This window comes from Mastigoproctus giganteus, chromosome 2, assembly GCF_048544385.1.
Source record: "Mastigoproctus giganteus isolate SK-2022 chromosome 2, ASM4854438v1, whole genome shotgun sequence".
Classification (NCBI taxonomy): domain Eukaryota; kingdom Metazoa; phylum Arthropoda; class Arachnida; order Uropygi; family Thelyphonidae; genus Mastigoproctus; species Mastigoproctus giganteus.
The window spans coordinates 3,602,192-3,628,494 of NC_143576.1; the positions used below are offsets into that span (position 1 = coordinate 3,602,192).

The window sequence follows — 26,303 nt, forward strand, 5'->3', positions numbered from 1 at the left end:
GAGTGGTTAATGACAGTAATCAGGTAATCTGCTACAACAAGATTTTAAAAAATTAGGTAGATGGGCTGAGAAATGGCATTGAAGTTTAACATTGACAAATGCAAGGTACTGCATGTGGGTAGCAGCAATTCCAGATTAACGTACCAAGTATGTGCTACTAAACTCAGGGTGGAAAATGAAAAAGACCTGGGGGAAATTGTGCAATCAGATATGATGTACTCTGAGCAATGCAGACAGGCTGCCAGGACAGCTCATGGGGGGGGATTTGTCTGTGATATACAGGACCCTTTGGTAGTAGAGATAAGGAAGTGATTATACCATTGTAGAGGGCAATGGCTAGGCTGCATCTCAAGTACTGCATACAGGTCTGGAGGCCTTATTTTATGAAGGATGTAGATCTGCTGGAACGGGTGCAGAGAAGGACGAGATTGGTGAAGGGCACGAAAAGTTGATGTTAACAAGGCAGGCTTCAGTTCTGCAAATTTCAGCATCTGGAAACTAGACACCTTCAAGGTGATCTGATTGAAGTGTTTTTAAGGCTTTGAATGGATTGAGCAAGCTTAATTCTGATGGCATTCTCCCGCTTTTTCAGACCATACACACGAGTTGGCATAAATTCAAATTGAGGATTATTGCAGGATAGATGTGTGGAGGTGAGCCTTCAATCAGCGGTGGTTGATTGTTGGAACAAACTTCCATCAGATGTTGTGGAAGTGGGCAGTTTGAGAACTAGACAAATTATTGGACAGGTGATATGAGAGGTTTTTTTTTTTAATGCTTTATAAGCTTGCTTTCTTGCATCATATGCCACTACTAATATTACTAATAATAATATAGCCTCACACCATCATGATCAAAAAATGTCAACCTCTTTTAATGCTACATGATTATTAAAGCTTAACAATACCCTGAAACACTGCTTTAGCTCCCCACCCCCTAAAGCTGCTGTTGAAGGATCTGTAGCATTTGCACAGTGCCTTATTGATATTGGTTCAAGATCTGGTTGTGGTAATGCCAAAGTGTGGTACCAGATCCTACTTCTAAGTGGTGGCTTGTGCTATCAAGAATGGGCAATTGCAACTTTTGATTTTTCAATGTTTTTTTTTTGCAGATTATGGCATAACAATAAAAAAAAATTACATATTTGTTGAAGCTCATCTTACTTAAACAAAAATCTATCCTCTGCTATGTCCATAACTAATTACTTCTATCTACAGAAATAATGGCAAGACCAACTTGACTGGCTCACTCAATTTTTTATCTAAAAATTTATATCTATTAGATTTTACTTTCTCATCATATAACTGAACAGTCTTCTAAGTGTTAAAATACAGAAGACTGTTCATAACATCAAAGCGAATAAGGCTATAGAGGCATCACCATATCGTACCCATAACTGAATGAATTTGATTGGCTTGTCTATCTGCTGAACTAAAAACTAGAGTTTGCAGGTGATAAAACTATGCAACTCATGACCAAACACCTAATCTGTCCATGTTATGAAAAAGCCTATAAAAATTTCTCCCCTCTCAACCCAGGCCTTTTCTATATGGTGTGCAAAGGATGGCAAGCAGAATCATTATGTAAACTAAAAGGGCTCAGTGGAGCTGCCTGTACTTGATAATTGTGCTGTTATATTAACATTACCAAATGTAACAGGTGCAATATATTTTTGATATGGGTTGCCAAATGTTTTTTACTTTTAGTCAATTGACAAATTCAATTGACTAAGTGATTTACATCATTCATACCTGATTTTGTCTAGCGATCACCTCCTCCTTAAAAAATAAACAGGGCAGCACAATTTTTGCATCAGAATACATTTTATTCTTAAGTGACTATTTTTATATTTAATAATTTGTATCATATTAAAAGTTTGTAGGAGGTTTCCTCCAGGACTTTTAATTTCTAATTTTTCTTCTATAGAATGCATTGATAATAAACTGGCTACCAAATTCATCTCAAGCCGGACAAACTGCTGTCACAGGCATTTTTTTTTTTATTTATTTAAAGCTAAACTATATATGATTACAGTATAGTCAATAATTCTTTACTTATTTCTTCCAGGCAAAGGTAAATAAAATGCAACACATCTAAAAAAAAGATTCATTCAGCTACTGAGTTGCAGAATTCTTGCATTCACATAGAGCACTGTGGCTCTGATGATGCCATATGCCTGAGCTAAAATACCACAAACACAAGTTTCCATGTTCAGGTAGCAGAGCTACAACAGCTGCACCAACAATACAAAATGACATTACTGCATTCACTAGGTTCACATGTTTTACTTATATGGTAGAAGTAAATATTACTTTACAGAATATTTTATAGTAGAGTATTGAGCAGTTAAAATAATTTATAATTATACAGTGTGTCTCAAAAATATTGGTACAAACATTTAGGGGAGGTAGGTAACATCTAAAGGAATGGATCGTATAGGAACCCATAACCGGAAACGTCACCTTAAGTCAGTAGACGGTGCGGTAGTTGCCGCATGAAGAGCATACTAGCTGTTTGTTTGTTATTTGGTTTTTAGAAGCATTAGCAACTAAGGCCATTATGTTCTGGGATATGCGGTAGTCATTCCCTGACCTTTCCGCATCCTCCATATTTGGTGGCGACAGGCTCGAGCCCCGGTCTAATCAAGAAGCGTGTGCTATGCACTGCTGCTCCTTCCCACCTGGCTACGGAGGCGCCACGAAGAGCATACATCAATATACGAACTGTGAACTGGCAGATATGCACCTAGTGTATGGATTAGCAGAGGGCAATGGACGAGCCGCTCAACGAATTTATGGAGAATGCTTCCCAGACAGATGTACCAGACCACCGTTTGTTTGCGCGTGTGCATCAAAATTTGTGCGATTATGGGTCATTTAGAGGTAACAGGAGTAGTGCGGGCAGACCACGTTCGACACGAACTCTTGCCATGGAAGAAAGTGTGTTGAATGCTGTCCAGAATAATCCTACTACCAGCACATGTGCCATTGCCTCTGCCTTAGGAGGGTCTCGTTGCAGTGTACAGTGTGTCTGACATGACAATTCCTTACACCCCTTTCATCTCCAAAGGGTTCAGTTACTGCTCCCCCAAGATCATCCTGCACGTGTGGCTTTTGCGCAGTGGTTTCTCCAAGAAAGTGTTCAAGACTTGAATTTTCCAGCCTATTTTTTGTTCACGGATGAGTCTTATTTCACTCGGGAAGGCTTATTCAATCGGCACAATGCTCATGTGTGGGCTCGTGGCAAGCATCGCTTCGCAATAAATGTGTGGGCAGGTATGGTTGGTGACTGCTTAGTCGGTCCATACCTGTTACCATCCCGCATGAACTCAGCTAAATATCGGATCTTTCTTGAACAAGTTCTACCAGGGCTACTTGATGATTTTCCAGCAAATGTGAGACGCAACGTTTGGTTTCAACATGAATGGGTGCCTGCCCATTATGGAAGGTGTGTTCGTGACCATTTGAACAGGCGTTTTGGGCGTTGATAGATTGGCTGTGGCGGACCCGTTGCCTGGCCCCCACGCTCACCTGATTTATCGAGCCTTGATTTCTTTCCGTGGGGGGGCCCTCAAATCTATCATGTACGAATCACCTGTGGAGACGGAAATGGATCTCGTGAGGAGACTAGTCTGCGCTGCTGCTGCTACTGTCAAAGAAACTCCAGGTGTGTTCGACCGTGTCCGCCAATCCATGCTGCGTCAGTGTCACGCATGCATTGCATTTCATGGTGGAACCTTCGAGCATCTGTTGTAACATCATGAAATGGATCCATCTCGTACTCCATTGTTAATATTATGTCAAATAAATGTTGCCACTAATTACTGTCTTGTGTCATTTCTGCTTCCTGTGCCTCTGCTACTACTTTCTCGTGATGTTTCCGGTTATGGGTTCCTATGCAATTCACATTCCTTTAGATGTTACCTACCTCCCCTAAACGTTTGTACCAATATTTTTGAGACACCCTGTATACTAACTTCATTTGCTTAAAAAAATATCTGGAGGTTGTGCAAAGCAGCCACAAGCAATCTCTGCCTAGTACCAAACACTGATATCAGATCTTTAGCTTAAAATTATTCCTGTCAAAGAAGTCAAGTGAGATAAGTGGTGACTTGAGATTTACAGAGAGAGAGAGGGAGAGAGAGAGAGAGACAAGGTAGTAATATTCGATATTTATGTTTAACTTTGCACTACACTGATGGAACTAGGCCTTTAATAGAAAGCATATTTTATATACATATGCTTTCTATAAAAGTAATAATATTAAGTCAGCAATAGTTCAGTGTAAGTGATGCTAGGGCTTACAATACCGAGATCCCGGTAATTTTTTTCCAGTATTCAAATACTGGTATTGATACAAAAATACCGGTTTTTCAGTACTAATATAAAAAATAATTGTTTATGATTTAATCACATAAAGGTTATAAAATCGCCTTTATGTGATTTTATAACCACCAACCAAAAATGAAAAATATATACCAAAGTATACTGCAGCAGAATTTGGCAAATAATTTGTCATGCAATTAGATTCCAAGACTCATTGGAACAGTTTATTGTCCATGCTTGAAAGCTTTTTTGAGTTGAGATATTAGTAGTAGTAGTAGTGGCATGTGATGTAAGAAAGCAAGTGTATGAGCTTATGCAGCATCATCCAAAAAAAAAAAAAATTTACAAAACAAATCCCTCTAAACGTTTGTACAGTTCCTCCTTAAATTTATTTAACCTATCAACTTCCACGACAGATGGAAGTTTGTTCCAGCAATTAACCACTCGCTGGCTAAAGGCAAATTTCCGCACATCTATTCTACTATTCATACATCTATTGTATGCAGAACGCTTTAATTTATTTAGATTCAAGTATTTATTTCTGTGAGGATGAATTTAATTTATTATCTGCGGCTATATCTACATTAATATCTAGAAAGTTAGCAGTAGATGCACTATGCCGCAAAGAAGCAAATCTTTTAACTGCAGATGCTGGCATAAAATTTTGATGAAAACTCTTGGCAATCAAAATTCTGAAACAGCTAGAGAATTGCATACGGCATTGAAACCCTTGCAAAGTGGGACACAATACAATAGCAAATTATTTAGTATTAGTAATGGCCATATGGTGCAAGGAAGCCTAAGGCTTATTTTTTTTTTTTTTTTTTTTTTTTTGATTTGGTAGTTGTTGGCGCATCGGCTTCTGTGGCCATATTGCACCTCCCAAGGTTTTTGCAGTACTTTGATCCAAGCCCGAGGCGGGAATCGAACCCGCGACCTTTGGGTTGCCGGGCAGGTACTTTACCCACTCGGCTAGCCCGGTCGGCTCTAAGGCTTATGTTGCACCAAGGAGAGAAAAAAAAAAAAAAAAAAAAAAAGAGTAAAATTATAATAAAATGAAATAAAATAATAAAAGAAAAGCAAATAGACAAACTATGCATTTCCCTCTTCCCATCCAGCTGACCTTTGAATTTCCCCAACTACTCATGTAGGTAATGTATTCCAGTAATTTTTAACTCGTTGGCTAAAATAAAACTTCCTGCAATCCAGTTTAAATTTATTTCCCCTGTAACTTCAATTTATGGCCCCTAGTTCTAGAATCATTTATAACCGTGAAAATTTTGTCCTCCTTCAACCTGTTCACAATTATCAGAGAATTTCATGTCTGACCGTATCATAACTCCCAAATCCCTTTCCTGCAGTGCCGACTTTAGTTCAACTTCACCAAGTGCAAAAGTTATTTTGGGGTTGCTGTTCCCGAGGTGTAAGACCTTGCATTTTGCTGAATTAAAGCGTAGCTGCCACTTTTCTGACCATTCGGAAGTCTATCTAGGTCACTCTGAAGAAGCTCTGTTTGGCGGCAATCATTAACTACTCTACTGATCTTTACATCATCTGCAAGTTTAGACATCACACCCTATATCCCTTCATGGACGTCATTTAAGATAATCAAAACAAGTGGTCTCAATAATGATCCTTGGGGATCATTATTGGGTAGAATTCCATTTCTATCTAAATGATCCTGAATTCCACCCTTAATCATTGCCTCCATGATTTTCCCTATTACACTCTTAGAACCACCCTTATGCATTGGCAATACATTGGCACTTTTCCAATCCAAGAGAATCTTTCCTGAGTCCAGTGATGCTCTCATAATTAGCCTTAGTGGTGTAATGCACTCACTTGCCGCCTCCCCTAAAATTATAGGGTATATGCCATCAACCTAGGTGCCTTACTCGCTTGTAGGCACAAAAGTTTTTTTATTAAATAATCGTGTGAAATTTCAATATCATTAATTACATATTTTTCCACTTCACTCCCATATGTTACCATTGACATAGAGGTTTTTCTTTTGTAAATATCGATGCAAAGTAACTGTTGAGTTCATCTGCAACATCAGTTAGGGCTAATACTATCCTATGCAATTACATATAGGTCCGATCTGATTTGTCCTCTTCTTTGCATTTATATATGTGAAGAATTCCTTAACTGCACTCTTTGCTCTCTTTATTCCTTATCCTGACTCATTGCTCTCTGCCAGACTCAGGAAAGATAATATAGTGAAAATTATACTTCGCTTAATAAAACTTCTTTCTCCTTCAGAAAATGATAAACAGAATTTGACTTTGGAAGACCAACAAGGGAAAGAACATCAGTGTTCTGAAAATTCTTTCCGAAATAAGAAATTGCCTGACTCTAATGAGATTTTAAAAGATAAACTTGAGTGGGAAATTAATGAAATACTTTTTAAATATTACTTCTAAAAAAGTTCAAAGCCTAGAATATACAGACTGAGATCATTCACAACTATCTCAGTACAATAGCACCATCCAGCATAGAATCCGAAAGGACGTTTTCTGCCACTAATCAAATATGTAGCAAAATTAGATCCAGTTTAAATGATAACACTATATGCTTATGTTTCTTAAGAGCTCACTTTATTTGGACAGGTAGTATGGATGCGTAAAAATAACTAAACTTTGCAGTATCAATATATATTTTTTTGTTATTAGAATAACTGTATTTTTAATAATTTTTTTCTGAATATTTATTATTGCAATAAAAGTTTATTTAAAACATGAATTCAAGTAATTACAGTACTTGTTTTTTCCTTATTTTATTGCAACAAAAATGTTTGTTTTTGGAATACCGGTATTAATACCGAAATACTGATATTAAGATTTTGACCGGTATTGTAAGCCCTAAGTGATGCAAATTGATTTCCCAAACTGGTTTACATAACCAGTCACGGCAAAAATATTTAATAGTGAAAACACTATTAAAAAGTGTTAAACATTTAGGGTGTTTTTCTTATCTGTTAGACACAGTTTTGCAACAGTATAATAAAATTGACTTTAAAGAGGCAGAAAATAAAGGCTGTTTCTTTAAAGTAAATTTAGGATGAAACTATATCAGATGAAATAAGATGTTATGTTATTGTTATTTTGGTTTTTAGGAGCATTAGCAACTAAGGCCATATTGCTCCGGGATATGCGGTGGTCATTCCCTGACCTTTCCGCATCCTCCGTATTTGGTGGTGACGGGCTCGAACCCCGGTCTAATCAAGAAGCGTGTGCTACGCACTGCTGCTCCTTCCCACCTGGCTACGGAGGCGCCTGAAATAAGATGTAATAGCTTGTTCACAATGTTTGAATTCTATTCCATAATATAATCGAATTAAGGAAATATTGCTGGAAATATCTAAGAAACACTGCCTCAATTTTAATGCTGAGTAATAAATATTGCATAATTTCTGAAGCCATTTAAAAAGCATCAGAGGTGTTGGAAGCTTGAATGTGCCAACATTTCATTTAACTTAGTTGTTTAGAACCAGAGCAGCATCTCCTTCATTTATGGAAAAATTATTTTGCAATTTAAAAATTCTCTTCTACAACAAAAATTGGCCACATTTATTACAAAAAATGGCTTTTACATCTGAAAATGAAAAGTTTAAAACTTTTTAATAACACAGAAAGAAGAGAAATCAGAAATGAAATAAAGGAGCCTAGTAAGTGAACAAGGAAAAACAACGTACTACTAAACTTGAAGATGCAACTGCATCATAGCCACATGATACTGAAAGTCTGCAATTAAAAGGTTCAACAGAGAAAACAAAAGGGGACTATTTACCTTGTGGAAGAATTAAAGTAATAAAAATGTTATAACTGACACCTGCCAAAATCATATTGAAATGAAACTGCTGATGATGATTTTCACTTAATTGAAATCTTGCTATTGTGGTTTCTTTCTCCCATTCCTGTGGGCAGCAGAGCCAGCAAAATATTTTTTGAAGCTGGATTTCTAATCCAAGAAAGACTGCAGCTGAAATCAAAAAATGTCCTTTTCTATACTAACATACCAAAAAATGCATAAAATTATTATATTACAAATATATCTTCATATTTTTCTATTTGTTTTTAAAATTTGTATATCATATAAAAGAAAATATTAATATTATTGATTTTAATTTAACTATATTACATTAATGACATGTGAAAAACTTCTAAGACATTTTCTTACTATGTCAGTTATTTTGTTTTCTGGTGAGTGCAAGATGCAACTGCATCATACTGCTGGTTGAGTTCAGATCTAATATAAAATAATGTAATACAGTATAATACAATGGATGCAGAGCTGTAGTTTATAGTACATTATCAATGATATATTGGATGTCTGCATGTGGGAAAGAGGTTACAGGTCAGTTGCACAGGATTATCTATTTATAGTATAATCCATTGGTCAACAGCATGTATCAAGGTAATTACAGCAACTGTGTACATGTAGCCACTGGGTTTGATGTGAGATATTTTCAACAAGTGGCAGAAAGTAGTTTCTTTTTGATAGCAGTGCTATTTGAGAAGCAGTGCAGTATTTATTAGTATGGTGCATAATATGGATTTTTTTGCAAGAATGTGTTTATTTTGGAACATTACACCAAAATAAAGTGATATTCAGTAATAAATATCCAAACAAGCTTGTACAAAATAAGACTGAAGAAAAACACTGGTGAATATTCTTTGTAGTTGTATCAAAAACACTAAAAAGAGGTAAGCAGATCTTTGCATAAGCAAGATGAATATTTCCACTTGCATGAGTTAGGTGGGCACTCCCAGCACATTCTGTAACAGTTTTAAATTCTTTGTTTTTAATAAAATTTTGCTATATTTCAAAGCTGGGTTTCGTTTTAATTGGATGACCGTGTATACATCAATTATGAGACCCCACTTCAATATGTTAATCTGGTGTGTAAATTACATCTGAAAAGACATCACACTTCTCAAACAAGTAATGCAGGCAGTAATGAAACTGAAAATCCTGGGCTTCCATCAAAATTCTTGATTATCCCCACTGTGCTAGTTAACAACCAGCCATAAAAAAGAAGGAAAGTCATTCTATTTAAAATACTTTCACAAACTCTTTTTTTTTAAACTGCAAGCAATTTTGGCTATTCTAAACTGATTTTACAGAAATATACAATTTTTATGTATCAATAATACTCTGATTGATGAACAGCTGGTCATATTCAGATACAAATGTTTATCTTTCATAATTATATATATTCTAAGTTGCTTCTGTTGGGAAGTTAGTGGATCATCATTTCCACAGTCACTATATTTATGTGATGAATTACTGTGCTATGTATGAACTCTTTACACTTTTCATCAGCTCATTGGAAAAGTAGTTATATTCACAAGATCACTTAGTTAAATGTGGTTTCACTGCAGCACACTACTGCAATACATGGGAAACTACAGTAAATGGGATAATGTTAATTGGATTGAGGAACTTGTATGAAAATTTGTAGTACCACAGAAACCACAACGGCTGCTCTTTTTTCATTATTTATTTCAGTTTAGGGAGAGTTACAAGAGCTCCTCAATGGATGAGGCTAGTTGAACAAATTTACAAATCTAAATATACAACAGAAGCCCATATAATCCATAACAAAAGGCTATTTTATATATACAACAGAAGCCCATAATATAATCTATAACAAAATCCTATTTTATATTAATCAGTAACAAACAACATCAAGAATATTTATATAATTGCTTAAATAAATATTTACATAGAATTTGTACATAACTACATATGTAAAGTTCACTAAATGCAAAAAGTTTGTCTCAATCTTTCCTTTGTCAGACAAGACAAAGTTCATTGGTTTGGCATATTTGGACACAAAGTTGGTTCCCCAAAGCGTATGTACAGAAGATGTCCTTAAAAATGTACACAGCAAGTTCTGAAGTACATACAAATATCCAGATTTTATGGTAACACCAAAGTCATGGATCTTGATTAGACTGAGCTGTTCAATGCATGTCAGAGTCCTTAGGTCAATTTTGCAGTTGCTTTCATAAACAAAAGTAGGTGTGCAAACTGAAAGTACAGAGGATACAAGTTAAAAATTTTGTAAAAAGGTATCCCTTTAAAGGTTAACTTTTTGTATCCCTTATTATACAGAGTTTGTACACTTTTATAGCTAAGTGATCTGAGTTGAATGCCTCTAGAAATCATTGAGTAAAACTGTTAAGGCATTCTAGATTTCAATGTCTTAAGGAGGAGGGAGAGTTTACCTGAAATAGTCTGTTAAGAAACAAAGGCTGTGAGATGTTGGTATATTGTAATTGTTAGTAATTCTTTGGCAGTTTGCCTAAATCAACATGCAACACAAAAAGAAAGCTCTAAATAAAAGTTCTTCCTATTAAGATGGTATTCAAACCCAGGCCTTTCCCACACAGTTATGTAAGGAGTAATCATAACTGCTGTGTTGACTGCATAGGAAGGTTCTCTGATTTCTACTTTTGATGTGTGGTGAAGAGACTACTTGCTAGATTTTCAGGATGTTAATCCTGTGATTATTAGCCAAGAAGAACGAGATTGCTGGTTAAATTTGTTGCCTCCATAGTATGACCATATGATATATACATATATGTATATATATATATACAATTACTATTAGTAATGATAAAATGATGCAAGGAAACAATCTTATAGCATCAGCAAAAAAGTCCATCCATTCTACTAACTTATTTCCTCCTCCTTTAAATGTACTTAAACTATATACTTTTACAACACCATATGAAAATATTATTCCAAGTTATTTTTTTCAACAATTACTCTCTGGCTGCAGATAAATTGGTGCATCTATTCTGAAATTATCTCATTTCAGTTTAAATTTATGTCTGTGTGTGTGAAAAAATGGGTAAAGATGCTATCAAGATGGGTTCGAATCCCATCTTGATAGCATTTAGTCTACTTAACCAATTTAAAGCATTATGCACTTCAATTAGGTCACCACAAAAAAATGTTTAATTTCCAGCATTTTGCTGCAATTTGCAGAACTTCAATCACCCCCCTCAACTAATCTTGTTTTCTTATTTGTACTGTTTCCAATAGATCTATATCTTTCCTAAAATGGGGTTTCAAAACCTGTGCAGTAGTCAAGATGCAGCCTAAATCATCACTTTATACAAATGAATAATCATCTGTCTCTGTAAAGGACTGGCTGTCAGCCTGGAGTAACATATGTGAATATATATATATGCACACTGTTAGGTGAACATGAGCGCTTTGACAAAAAAAATTACAGAGATAACTGTGGCCCTAGCATACTGACCACCTAAAATAATGAAACTTTGATTGTACAAACAGAAAAAAGTACAAACACAAAAGTTTGTTCTGGCGGCCAAGTGTCTGCACAAAGGAACTTACTCTTTTAAGGTCTTATGCACTTCAGTTAGGCCACTACATAGGTTCTGCAATGAATGACAGTGGGATGATATATACAGGTAGCCCTCGTTTTGCGCTGGTCCGATTTGTGCCGATCACTAACCATAATGCCATTTTTATTTTTATTTATTTTTTTTAATTTTTTGATTTTTTTATAAACTGAAAGTTTAAAATCGTCATACAAAATTTATCGGCATCATACTGTGTCATGTACTGTTCACACATGATTTAGGACAATCTGAGCCAATCAGCAATTAGCGCATCCATATCAGAGATGAGAAAGATTCCCGCCCTCAAAGTAACCACTCATGGATGCAGGTAGTAAAGGTCCAAGCGTTGAAGCATTCAGTTGGTTGTTGTTTATACTATTTACACGTTGGAAATTTATTACGCTAATATTTTTTATTAATTGTGCTATTAATGAAATAAATAATAATTTTAACAGCAGGGTTAAAAACAATGTTTATGTATTTATTAACACATCAGGAACAACCATCCCTTTCCATTCCAGTATTTGCTGTTCACATGGGTTCTTAGAATAAGCAAGGAATTTGTGTATATACTTCTTTTATCAATTTAATTTATCTTATATAAGTCCCCTCCCACATATTCTTTAGTTATTTTTGTCATTTTTTGGTTTTTAGGCGTATTAGCAACTAAGGCCATATTTCTCCGGGGATATGTGGCGTTCATTCCGACCTTTCCGCATTCTCCATATTTGGTGGCTCACGGGCTCGAACCCCGGTCTAATCAAGAAGCATGTGCTATGCACTGCTGCTCCTGCTCACAAAGGTGCCTATTCTTTAGTTATGCTATTGTAGATATCTAAAGGATTTTGCCCACATGCAATCAAAAACTATTTGGTTACTGTCAGAGAATGAAATAGTTTTTTAGCCATCTCTTGAAATCTCTGGTTTAAGCCAGTCATTGGCAGCCTTAGGCAAGTTGCTAATTAATAGCATTACTGGTTGTTATTGTAATCACATAATATATGAACCTTCCAAAAACTACTTATGAGGAACAAGCTGCAATAATAGTAACACTAATCCTTTCCCTTTCTAGGCCAGTCATTGGCACATGTTACTGATTAACGGCACTACTGGTTACCATTGTAATCACTTAATATATGAACCAAATGAAACCTTTCAAGAACAAGCTGCAATTACTGTAACATTAATCCTTTCACTTAATGGCACTAACCTTGCCTAGATTGTTATTTACCTATACCTCTATTTTAGTTTAACTGAATAATCTTCATGAGGTGTGGCAATGCATATTGCCTGAAGTGTTAATGCACTAAAGTTAGGTTCAAACCGTTTCAATTGGTCCAGACCCAAACCATTCCAGCTTAACTAGATTTGAAATGGATATGGTAGAGCTAAAACCTACCAAACTTGTGAAAATACACTACTAGAGCCCTTGTTTAAACTTCCTTTCAAATATTAACAATAGAATTAATAAAAACGATAAATAAAGCCCCACATGCTATCAATAAAAAATATTTGGTTTCCTTCAGAGAATGAAATACTGTCCATTCCGGTTATTTGGGACACATCGGGACTAGTGCATTTTGGCCTGATTAAGCGGCTGCCCCAATTATCCAAAGTTTTTCTCCATAATAGTTAAAAATACAATGTACCCCCCCTCTTTACAATTGGTTCACTGTACAATCAAATCACGTTATGACGAACTCAACATAGTAAAGTACCATTCACTATACGATGTGCAGTAAGCACCGGCCATTGTGATCACGTTTGTGAACTGAATTTTAATTCTATTAAACAGCAATTCTAATTAGTGAAAATAGGAGGAATATTATCCACAGGCTATAAAAGCAAAGATATATTAAGCACAAATTTACCCTTTATTACCTTACCAATTAAAAAATTAAATGATACGTGAAAATCGGAAGAATATATGTGATAATTGGAATAATTAATACGTACTGTAATATGTACATACAAACTAGTTGACATTTCTGTTCACTGACATTTGTGGGTGGAGGTTAAAATTTAAAACAGTAAAAAGAAAAGCAATCAATAACAAAGAATACGGCACACACAAATTGCAAGTAACACAATATGTGCAAGTGAGAACAGAATAACGAGTTACAAAACTTTCAAAATTGGAATGAAGAGAAGATCTGAAAATTAATTTTTTTATATGATTGAAGATTTCATGGAAGTGTAAACACATTTCACCATAATAACCCTCAGAATTCCAGCTGTCAGTATTATCGCAAATTCAGTAAGATCGAGTTTACTGTCCATTTATGACAGATTTAACTAACACAAAAGCCCAATAAACAGATGACTGCTAATTGTTTTTATTGTTTTATGGTTGTGACCTCCAGAATTTCGACCGAACCACATGGTGCCGTCGGAGACAATCGTAGGGTAATCTCCAGTGCTGTGGTCACTTGGCCCAATTAAATGGCATGCTCTCCCAATTAAGCCAAGTAAACCCTGGCTATTTTCTCGATTGGTTTCTGTTTTTTAAGATTTGCCCCAAATGAACGACTGCCCCGATTAACCGGTGGCCCAAATAACCGGAATCCACTGTAGTTCTCTAGACATCTCTTGAAATATTTCTGGCTACAGTACGCCAGTCATTGGCAACCTTAGGTATGTGTCACTAGGTGACACATGGGAAGATTTTTCTTGGCACAACTGTCATATGATATTTATTTGAACTGCTAATTTCTGTGTTCAAACACTTTGTCCAAGTAGCATCTGTGAAGAATTTTAATATGGTTGTAATGAATAGAAATGACATTACAACAAAAAAGTTGTCAATTTCTGTATTAAAGCAGTTCTTTATTTATAATGACTTTCTACTTCAAATTCTTGTTTCTTGTTTTTACAGCTTAAAAAGCAGGGAAAAAAAAATTCCCTCCAGCATTAACACAAGCAGTAATTGAAAATTCAGAAACTCTGAAAAGCCCACCATTGCCAAAAAAATATTTTTGGGCAGTATACATGTTTTCACATTTAAGAAGATTGTGTGTTCAGTTACTATAGACTTGTTCCTTGTAAGTTTTCAGGTGATTCATATATTAAGTAATTAAGGGTCAGTAGGTTATATTAATCAATGAGCATAAAAAAAAATTGTCTTTTAACAGCATTCTGTCATAGATTATATTTAGGATGTGTCACCTAGTGACATGTGCCTAGGGTTGCTAATGCCTGGCTTAATGTAACCAGAGACATTTTCAAAAGATGGCTAGAGAACTATTTACTTCCTGAAAGCAACCAAATAATTTTTATTGATTGCATTTTGGCAAAATTCTTTAGATATCTACAATGGCATGCTGCTAAAAGATAATTATTTTATGTTTACTGATTAATAGCATTACTGGTTACCACTGGTTACTTAATATATGAACCACCCAAAGATTTACTAACAACAAGTCTACAACAAATGAACACACAATCTTCTTATATATGAAATCAAATGTGAAAACCTGTACTGTCCAAAACTATTTGTTTTTTTTAATAATGACAGGAATTTCAGAGATTTTCAACTTTCAACCTATCCCTTAGATTCCTCAAAATTCTAGAAAATGCTTTCATACTAAATGAAAAAGCTGCAGTACAGGTAATCATTTCATTTCGGTATATTCTCTTGAAGAAATTTCTCCAGTTCCATTATGGATTAATATGAAGGGGAATTTATATTAGAAAAATGATGAGAGAAAAGCCACCAGGCAGAAAAAATCCATATCTGAGCCAAAAAAAAAAAAGGGGGGGGGAGCCTTAATAAAGAGGAAGATTTTGCCTCCTTGTGCAGTCAGGTTTTATGTTTTATGAACCAAGTTTTATGTTTGAAAAAAGGTGACTTGGAATTCAGACACCTTGAAAAGCAATTCTGATGATTTCAACAATAATTTTTTTACAAAAATATCAGTGTCACATTTGGTTGTAAAAAGAGGTGCAACTAGATTTATTGAATGGTTATATGTAATACACTGCTCGACAAAATTAACAGAACACATAGAAAACGTGGTGTAACTCGTGCAGCTTGTGATGAAGCAGAACAAAATTTGGTATGGTGGTGTACCATAGAATAAAGCAAGTCCCCAACTAACTTAAGCCAGAGTTAGGTAACGTAGGGCTTACGTAAATTTTTTTTAGGATTGTGAAATTTATAACAGTAAACAAAAAAAAAGCAATCAAAAATGACAACCACAGCATGCACAAATTGCACCACAAGTGAGATACGGAGTAACAAGCTTAAAAAATAGGAATGAAGAAAAGATCCTGAAATTTTTTTTTTATTATTATTATATGACTGAAGATTTCAGCGAAGAGGACACACATTTCACCATAATAACATAAAAACCCACAGAATTCCAGCTATTGGTATTATTACAAATGCAATAAGATTGAGTTTACTACCAATTTATAATGAATAGCACTAACAAAAAAGTCCAATAAACCAGAAACTGCAAATGTTTTTATTGTTAGAACGAAGTCAACTATAATAACCAAGGCTATGAAATACATATCAGTTTTTACAGTACAATAACGTGTTTTTTCTTCCTTTTATGTTTTCTCATGTGCCACTCCGGCTACTTTGCCGCTGTCCCCAGATAAAGTTTTTAATTGAACTAATTAAAAATATATAACTAGTTTTCTATATATATATATATATATACATAGAAGAAGTCCTGGAAAGTATGTCGGGGACTTACTGTAATGACGAACTTAGGACACAGCGAGAAACTTCGGGCAAGTATAAGGGACATTTATAGGGGTTGTATAAGGGACATTTTAGGGGTTGTATAAGAATTACCAAAAAAGGTCACGTGACAGACGGAATGCTAAAAAAGAATATGGTCACGTGACATCAGTACATCATATGATGTATGATCCCTCCAATGGCTAAACAAGCCTGACAGTGGTGGACCATGCTCAATATAAGGGTGTCTATAAAATTCTGTGGTAACAAATCTCATTTTTCCACTAGCGCAGACCTTAGCTCACCAAGTGACAGAGAGAGTTGGTTGTTGGTGTGGAACGTGACTTTCAAGGGTATCCCCACACATGTTCAATCAGATTTAGTCTGGCAGTTGTTGGATATCTTTAGTTTCAAGATATTCCTCCACCACTTGAGCTCTATGTGTAGTGGCACTGCCGTGCACGAAAAGGCAAATCTGGGCCAACTGCACCCTAAGAAGTTGCACATAGGGTTCGAGGATCTGTTCTGATACCTCTGCACAGTTACAGTACGTTATGAAAAACATGAAGAGGAGTGTGGCTGTTGATCATTTTTCTGCCCCACACGAGAACACCGCCTCCAACATAAAGTGTCCTTTCTCTGATGTTGGAAGAATGGTACTGCATTGCTTGTTGTCTCCAGATGAAATAATGCCTAGAATTTGTTTATAGGCTAAAATGGGACTAATCAGAAAACAGAACTATTGCATTTGTCAGGGTTCCAAGTCACATGTTCATGGCACCAGTTTCACAAACTTTGCAGTGGTTTGGGGTTAATGGGATAGAAAGCACTGGCTTTCTTGCGCAGAGTCCACTTGAATTGCCCATTCTTTACAGTCCAGTTGGAAATGTTTTCACCTATGGCTGCAGTAACTGCAAGAGAATTGGTGACAAGATATTGTTGGGTCCCGTCTTGCTGTTAAAGCCAGATAGCAGTCTGTTCTGGTTGACATAGCCCTTGGGTGACCTTGGCCAGCTCTTCTTGTAATGGTTCCTGTCTCCTGAAACTGCTTCCATAGTGCCGAGTAGATTCTGTGATACATTACATCGCTGTTATTTGGTTTTTAGGAGCATTAGCAACCAAGGCCATATTGCTCCGGGGATATGCGATGGTCATTCCCTGACCTTTCCGCACCCTCCGTATTTGGTGTTCACGGGCTCGAACCCCGGTCTAATCAAGAAGTGTGTGCTATGCACTGCTGCTCCTGCTCACCTGGCTACGGATGCGCCATATACATTACATCAACGTGCCACTTGTGACTGCCTGGCTTCAAGTCATCCGATGGCTCGCCATCTCAAAGAATCATCTAAATGACAATGACTTGCCATCCCGAGTACTGGAGATGTGGCTATCCCACTGAGCAAACCAAAAAATGGGAATGAAGTGATATAGTCACAACCCATGTTTTTATAGCCATGAATAATTTTCATAATGTGGGCTCTGTAAGGAGGCAGATCAATTTATATTGGATACTTGGAATTAGCATGCTAATGCCTATTATATCAAATTTTTGCCTTTGGTGAAACTGTTCACAATAAACATTTTGTTTTGTTAATCAGTGTATTTACTATGGCTAGTCTGACGAAGAATACATGCCTAATCATCAAAACGGATGACAGTTAAAATATAATTCTTAATAGTGGTTAAGCACTGATAAAATATATAACTATGTTTAATTACATGTTCTTGGATTTTCAATTTTTAAAACTTCTCATTTAGATGTATCAAATATTTTACCTAGTAGACCATATTAAGCAAAATAATTGAGTTATAATATGTATTGTAGGTATGGTCTACTAAGAATAAATGCTTACACCTATATTCCAATATTAACAGCAACACACACACACACACACACACACACACACACACACACACACACACACACACACACACACACACACACACACACACACACACAATATTTATGTCGATGTCATCAAACCTTACAGCTTATTTTAAAATAAGCAGATTCAGTCTTTCTGTACTTGTGAAAATAATGTTAACTTTTAATATTATCTTTGCATTACATTTATTTTTTGGAATGCAAAAAAGTCATCAGATATCTTTTATGGAATGCAAAATTCTTTTGAAAATAGATATACCTGTATTCACTATGTATGATGAATATGACATTTTCTAACATTCATTTCATTTTTTAATTCTCATTCTTCCAAAAAAAGCAGAAAATTTGCCAGGAAAAATAGGCTTTGCTGTGTAAATATATCAAGGAGGGAGCTTCCATTTTGTGACTTAAAACTTAGTGAAAGCTTATGAATATAATACTAACATATTATAAAAACAATACTGAGAAAAACATAATAAATGCATATACAAACACAGAATTTATGGATGCAGTAATTAATTCACAGAACTTAGCCATTCAATATGTCACAAATTAAGACTTAAAAAATTGTCATATTTATGAGCTTGAAATGAACGATCTTTGAGTTTTGACAGTAGCTGCAACTTCATGATGTTTTCAGATTGTGTTCAAATTCAGAGTAAATATTGTTAACACAAGGTTGAGATTTGTTATACTGTGTCACCAGAAACAAACCAAGTATGTTGTCACCTGATTTTTAAGTAAGTGCATTCACATTTATTTATTTTGTATATACAGGATCCACTTTTATCCTGTAATGAATCTTCAAAATCATTATCTGATATATATGTTAAGTATAATATTTCAAAATACATTTGCTTTTAAAAACTAATTTTCTATTTTTAATGTAAATACTAAAAAAATCATCATGTGATTTAATTTGTTTTGTACTGTTACACAATACTGTGTAACAGCATGTTTATGTGTAAATATACTAGAACTGTAAGTCACATTAATCAAGTTTTCAAATTCTAAACAATTATTTTCATAAGCACATCAAATAGTTGTTTTTATATATGCGAGCATAACTAAAACTTGAGTGAAATTTGAATTACATCAGACAAGAATGGGAGACAGCTCTTACTAAATACACAGATGAAACATGAGTCGTGGTGTGAAAAGTTTGCACACCTCTGCTTAAAGCTTTAGCACTTCAAAAGGCAGCTCTTGGGCCCAATGATGTTTAGCTGCTATAAAAACAGAACAAAAATGAAAGCTGAATCAGTACAGCTTCGAGAATTGTAGTGGCACTTCACACTTGGCATTTGATATTGGTATCTTCGAATGATGCCTTTAGGTATATTCCACATCTGACCATACAGCATCAACTTCACTTTCTTCCAGTTCAGCCTGCAAAAAAATATCACTAATCAATGCAAAGTTTTATAGTTTGTTATTATACACCACAAAATTAGCATTTGTACCTTTAAGTAAAATCTTATGTAACCATTCAACATAAATTTAAGACAAATTTATACTCTGTAAAGTAAATTTTAGTTTGTTTTCTAGCAAATAGTTAAATAAATTAACAGGAAAAATTTTCAATGGTATTCAAAAAGAAGTGGAAGCAACCTGAACTAAGTCACAAGCAACTTTTTTTATTTTTATATTTGTTTTCATTTCTAATGAAGTGACACCATAACATATTTAGAGAATTCAATCCTTACAAACAGTAATGTGAGTAAGGAAAAGGCAGATTACATAAAAATTGGGAGAACTGGAGCAGGCGAGAAGAGGAAGTACAACTCCATTAAGGTGTATGAATTTTAAGTTATATCATTTCACATGAATTCACTTCAGAAACTTAGTACAAGGGCATCAGATTGAATATTCATTGTACTTTCTAGAAAAAAGGTACACTGCAACTGTTTTATAGACATCAAATGTTTGACTTCATATTTTACAATGATGTTAATGAATTTATGTTTCTACATAACAGAAACATTTACTCATCTATGCTGTTTCACATGCATGCATGCATGACACCATTTATATGAATGAATCATCTTTTTCGTTATACTATCTACTTGATAGTATAACGAAAAAGTAAGATTTTCTAGCCCCCCCCTCTCCACTCATTTCTGCTTTGAGCCAGATCCTTATCCACCCCGCTTTCTTTCATATCCTTTCTCATTGTCTCTCACCATGTTTTCTTTGATGAGAGACAATGAGGCAATCTGCCTCTTTTTTAATACCCCCTTCATTGGTATCTCTGTGAACTTATTACTGGGACCATCTGATGCTAACCATCTAACTTTATCCTTCCATGTAAAAGTACACATCCACCTCAGCATTCTCATCTCTGCCACATATAACCATTGATCTTGTTGTCTCTTTCTCAACACTCTGCTTCATACATCAGTGTTAGTCTCACTAATATCCCATAAAATCGTCCTTAAAGCCTTACCTGCCAATCACAGGACACCCTACTTGCCTGCCTCCACTTTATCCAGTCTACATCTATTCTACTCATAGCATCCTCATATATCTCTCCATTTTGCTGTACCACTGACCCTATATACTGAAATTTAACTTCCATGTCACAGGATTATCTATTCTCACCATACTCTCTTCCATACTGCTATTTCCACTAAAACTATGCTCCATGTACTCTGTTATAGTAATCTCCAATCCATTAGACTCTAGGACCCTTCTCCACTCCTCCAACTTTATATCCCATCCCCGACAACCCCTACTGATTAGTACAGATACCAACAAATATCAAACACTGTGAGATTTCCTCCTCTATTTTCCTGTTAATTGATCCAAAATTGTGATTCACTCACAGCCTCTAAGGCCACCTCTGATTGCAGTACCACAATACTTGCTTAGCACGGCTTCAAACAGCACAGGTTTCACACTATAACATGTTTTAAATTAAGTTTAAGTTGAAAATTTACTGTACATATTAAAACTCATTCAATAGCCTTGGTTAGAAATCACTGCTAACAACATGTTTTGCCCCATTTGGCAAATGATTTCACTGATTTTGAACTGCAAGTTCAGACAACTGCGGAAGACATTGTGAAGATCGGAAAAGACTTGGGATTCGAAACTTTGAACACTGCCAACATATGACTGCACTGATTCACATGCAAATGACTCAGATGATGCAACTTTCCTTGAAAGTGATGAGAAAACTGCACATGAAGAAGAGAAAAACAATTTTGAAGTGGATAACACTGAAGTGCCACCAAAAGAATTTTCAACAGAAGAATTGGAGAAAGTTTTTCGGAGGGTTGACATGGCCTGCAAGTTTATTATGAATGGAGATCCGAATGCTGAATGTAGCATCAAGATACAGCAAATTTTATAAGATGGGATTCGATGCTACAAAGACTTGTAAGCCAAAAAAGAGAAGAGACATCTTCACCAGACTTCATTATTGAAATACCTTTATAAACAATAAACCTTTTTTTCTCATCTCTCATGTTACCTTTTCATTAATAAAATTTTTGAAATATATTTTATTTCAAATCCTTTTAACTGGCTATCAAGTGCAAACTGTTTATAGACTGTTTCTCTGGTATGCATTCAATTAAAACCCATTATAATCATACCTCAATCAGCACGGTTTCACATAACACGGAACAGTTTCGGTACCAATTATCAGTGCTGTGCGGGGTATTGCTGTAATTTATTACTAATATTTAATTCAGAAACCTTTTGGTATCTCTCATATTGTGAAAATATTTCACTTGTAGATGTCTACTCTTACACTCTAGTGCCCACCCACTGAGGAAGGAAGAAATATTCCTGACACAGCTGTCTGGGTGGCAGCATACTTATAAGTGCAAGGTTTGACAACTTGTGAAGGATTTCAGCATAAGATGTTACAGTGAATTCTTCTTGAATTTACTGTGTATTAAAATGATACATTAGCACACTACAATACATACTAATCCAAAATCATATAAACAAGTATAGCTTAATGCTGCCCTAGTACAGTTCCACTTTTACTTAAAATGTTTGTTTCTCCACACAGGCTTCATACATGGCATGGTCTCCTCATACATATCCTGGGTAGCCCTAATATACTCATATGGGATCCTCTCTCTTTCCAGTGCCCACCATATTTATTTGACCATATCTCTAAATCAATAAAGGTCATATGCATATGAATCATCTCTAAACTTTTCTATCAATTTCCTGAATAGTTAACCTTAATGGCATAAAATGAAACTGTTTTCTGAGATTTCCAAATCCTGAATTAAATGTCTCTCCACAATCCTCTCAAATAGCTTCATTGTAAACATAATTCCTCGGTATTTATCACAACTCTGGGCATCCCCTTTTTTTATAAAGAATGGAGGAAGAGAAAATTTCAATATACTCTTCTTCCGTTCATTGAACATTCTTCCTGTTTCAATTTCTTGTTAAACAGCCAAACTTGTCAACCAATCCTTTTTCTTCCACTACTGTCCATACGTAACCTGCTATGCCATCTGGACCTACAACTTTTCTTGCCTTTATCTTTACCACTGATTCTTTAAACTTCTAGAGTTGAAATTTACTCAGTCAAACCTGTATTCAAAGCTATTTGGTGAAGGTGATCCTTGCACTGCTTCTATTGGAATGAGCAGCGGCCTGGAAAGCAAGGTGCTGGGGATTTCAAGGACTGCTGGGAGTCATCATGGAACAAGTAAATACGTGGGCTGTGTTAGGGTAAATAAGAGTAAGAACAGGTACATGTATACCAATGCTAGAAGTATAGTAGATAAATTTGATGAATTTGAAGTGCTGGTGAAGACATCAAAGGCAGATACCGTTAGGATATCAGAGATATGGTGTCACACAGAGATAAGGAATGCTGAACCGGAATTTGGGGAGTACAATGCGTACAGAAAGGATAGACAGGATAGAAAGGGAGGAGAGGTCATGCTGTTAGTTACGAAACACAAAATCTTAAGGAAGTGCATCCAGCTGACATGGGTGGATAGTGCAGTGTTGAGTCAGTTTGGTGTGACATAAGCACTGGGAAAGTAAATTTGAGAGTAGGAGTGTGTTATAGGCCTAATGACTCTGATGAGTACAACGAACAACTCTACAGAGAAATAGAGTGGGCCAGTAAATCAGATTGTCTTATAATGGGAGATTTTAACTTCCCAGATATACACTGGAACTTGTGGATTGGTCACTCACACACGAGCACGGCTTTTGTGGATGATTGCTTTCTACAGCAGCATGTTCAAGAGGCAACCAGAGGAAGTAATACTCTTGATCTGATTATCAGCAGTGATTCTTCATGCATTCAGAAACTGCAGATAAAGGAATCACTAGATAGCAGTGGTCACAGTGTACTGATGTGGGATTTACTCAAAGATGTAACTACAATCAGGGGTAAAGGGAAGAGTTTTTGCTTTCTTAAAGGTGACTACAATGGTCTCAACCAGTTTTTAAATTCTATACAGTGGGACTAACTAATGATGTTACCAACAGCAGATTCTAAATGAGAAGCATTCAAGGAATTAATCTTGGAAGCTACTAGGCTTTTCATACAAAGGTTTAGGCCTAAATGGATATCAGTTGACTAATGAGACTTGTGGCAGGGATGCATGGGACAAAAATGCATGGGATGCATATAAATTATCACGAGACACAGATCTATGGTAGATATAAGATAGTTTGTAATCAGGTGACAAAGGAGGTTAGGCAAGCAAAGGTAGATTATGAAAAATCTTTAGCAAAGAATGCAAACAAAAATAGTAAAAACTTCTTTACTTATGTAAACTCTAGAAGGAAGGGGATGAATCAGATTGGTCCACTTGATATTGAGAGTTCTAATGTTAATGGTTCTGCTCAGGTAGCTGATAAACTGAATGAGTATTTTGCATCTACATTCACACATGAGAAGTTATTCAGGGAGGGGAATGCCAGAAGTTTATTAAACTGTGGCAGGGAGCTAAATAATTTTGTAATAACTGAGAGCAAAGTGGAGGATAAATTGCTGAAGTTAAACATAAGGAAGGCACCCAGGGTGGATGGGATCTATCCAGTTATATTAAAGAAGACAACAAAGGAAGTAAGTAAGCCTTAGCCATGATTATGAGGGCATCCTTGGACTCGGGGAAGGTCCTCACGAACTGGAGATGTGCAAATGTTTCCCCAATTCACAAATGGGGATCGAAAGGTGACACGAGTAATTACAGACCTGTTAGTTTAACTTCTATTCCAGGGAAAATAATGGAATCAATGGTTAAAGAAGCACTGCATGATCATCTAGACAATAGTTCAGACACAGCAATGGTTTGTTAAGGGGAAGTCTTGTCTGACCAATTTCATTGGATACTAAGATGTGGTTTACAAAAGAACTGGATGCAAAAAATAATTTTGATATCATATACTTTGATTTTAGAAAAGCTTTTGATACTGTTGCACATGGAAGACTACTGTACAAGTTGGAGCAGTATGGCATTAAGGGCAAGTTGCTACAATGGGTTAAAAGGATGGTTGAGTGGGAGAAGACAGTGGTAATCAATTGACACTGCTCTTCATGGACTAATGTTATTAGTGGAGTTCCCCAGGGATCTATATTTGGGGATCTGCAAACTTGGATATTAAGCCTGTTATACCTTCATCAATGATACTGATGAAGGTATAACAGGCTTAATATCCAAGTTTGCAGATGATATGAAGATTGGTAGTGTTGTTAATTATTAGGGTTGTTGGTAGGTTTGTTAATAGGGTTGTTGTAAGGATGGTATGCTACTGAAACAGGATCTGGAAAAGCTGAGCAGATGGGCTGAGAGGTGGCAACTGAAGTTTAAGATTGACAAATGATGAGTAATGAATATGGGTAGCAGTAACTCGAGAGTAACATACCAACTGTGCAGTACTACACTCAGGGTAGTGTAGAATGAAAAAGACCTGGGAGTAATTGTGCAGCCAGATATAAAGTTTTCTGAGCAGTGCAGACAGGGTGCAAGAGTAGTTCATGGGGTTATGTCAATGATATATAGGAATTTTGCTAGCAGGGATAAGGATGATGGCAGAGATATTATCCCTTGTATAAGACAATGGTCAGGCTACACCTTGAGTACTGCATACAGGTCTGGAAGCCTCATTTTAGTAAAGATGTTGAGCTACTAGAACGAGTACAGAGAAAGGCAATGAGATTAGTGAATGTAACAAAGGGTTGCTGAGAAAGCTGAAAATTAGGCATCTGCAAGGTGATGTGATTGAGGTATATGGATGGTTTGAATGGTTTGAGCAAGCTCAATGCTGATCGGATTCTTCCTCTTGCTCAGATTCTGCACCTGAGGGAACATAAATTCAAATTGAGGGAAGGCAGTTGTAGAATAGATGTGTGGAAATTTGCCTTTAGCCAGTGGATGGTTGATTGCTAACTCCAAGAGTTTGTCTAGTTCAATGAATGGATGGGTGAAATGGGAAAGGTGAAAGGTGAAATTATGCTAATGCTATTTCACTGATTGGTTCCCATGTTACTGCCTCATTCAACAATTTATATGAAAGAATACTTATAAAAATATACTGAAATGTATTTAAAAATGTATGGAATAAAAAACTGACACCATTTATTCTTGGGACTCAGCTGTTATATGAAATATTGCAAAAAACATTATGTAATTTGTTGTATTACTTATGTGATTTTGTTTAATTATTAATATTGCAATGGTCACTGTAATTGTTTCTATTACTTTTAGTTACATTGTAGGTATTGAGCTACAGAGAAGAAAAGAGGACAGTGGAACCCTTAAAAAGGAGTCATTTTGTCCCACAGTTTTAATTATATATTTTCTGTAAGTTGGAATAATGATGTTTAGTTTCAATGAACACCAAACAATCTAAAAGTTGTTTGGTGTTCAATGAAATGTATTATGCCAGTTGACTGCCTCATGTGAAAAGCACAGGACTAAAAACTGACTTCTCCCTCCATAACACAAAACAGATGGGAACTGGGGAAAAACACTATTTATAGTGGTAGAGGCCATTCCTCACATTTTGTTAACTGGGAAAGGAGATGT

The 26,303-nt window shown here is 35.7% G+C and overlaps 1 protein-coding gene across 1 annotated transcript in view; it reads right to left on the bottom strand.

The window, feature by feature from the left end:
- Nucleotides 1-19,392: 19,392 nt before the first annotated feature.
- The window catches only part of APC7 (anaphase-promoting complex subunit 7), a 168,973-nt gene continuing 162,062 nt past the window's right edge, over nucleotides 19,393-26,303 (bottom strand). Inside the window, exon 17 of the mRNA XM_090390334.1 lies at nucleotides 19,393-19,668. Within this exon, the coding sequence (XP_090246460.1) occupies nucleotides 19,612-19,668 (57 nt within the window). The 3' untranslated portion in view covers nucleotides 19,393-19,611. The remainder of the gene's footprint in view (nucleotides 19,669-26,303) is intronic.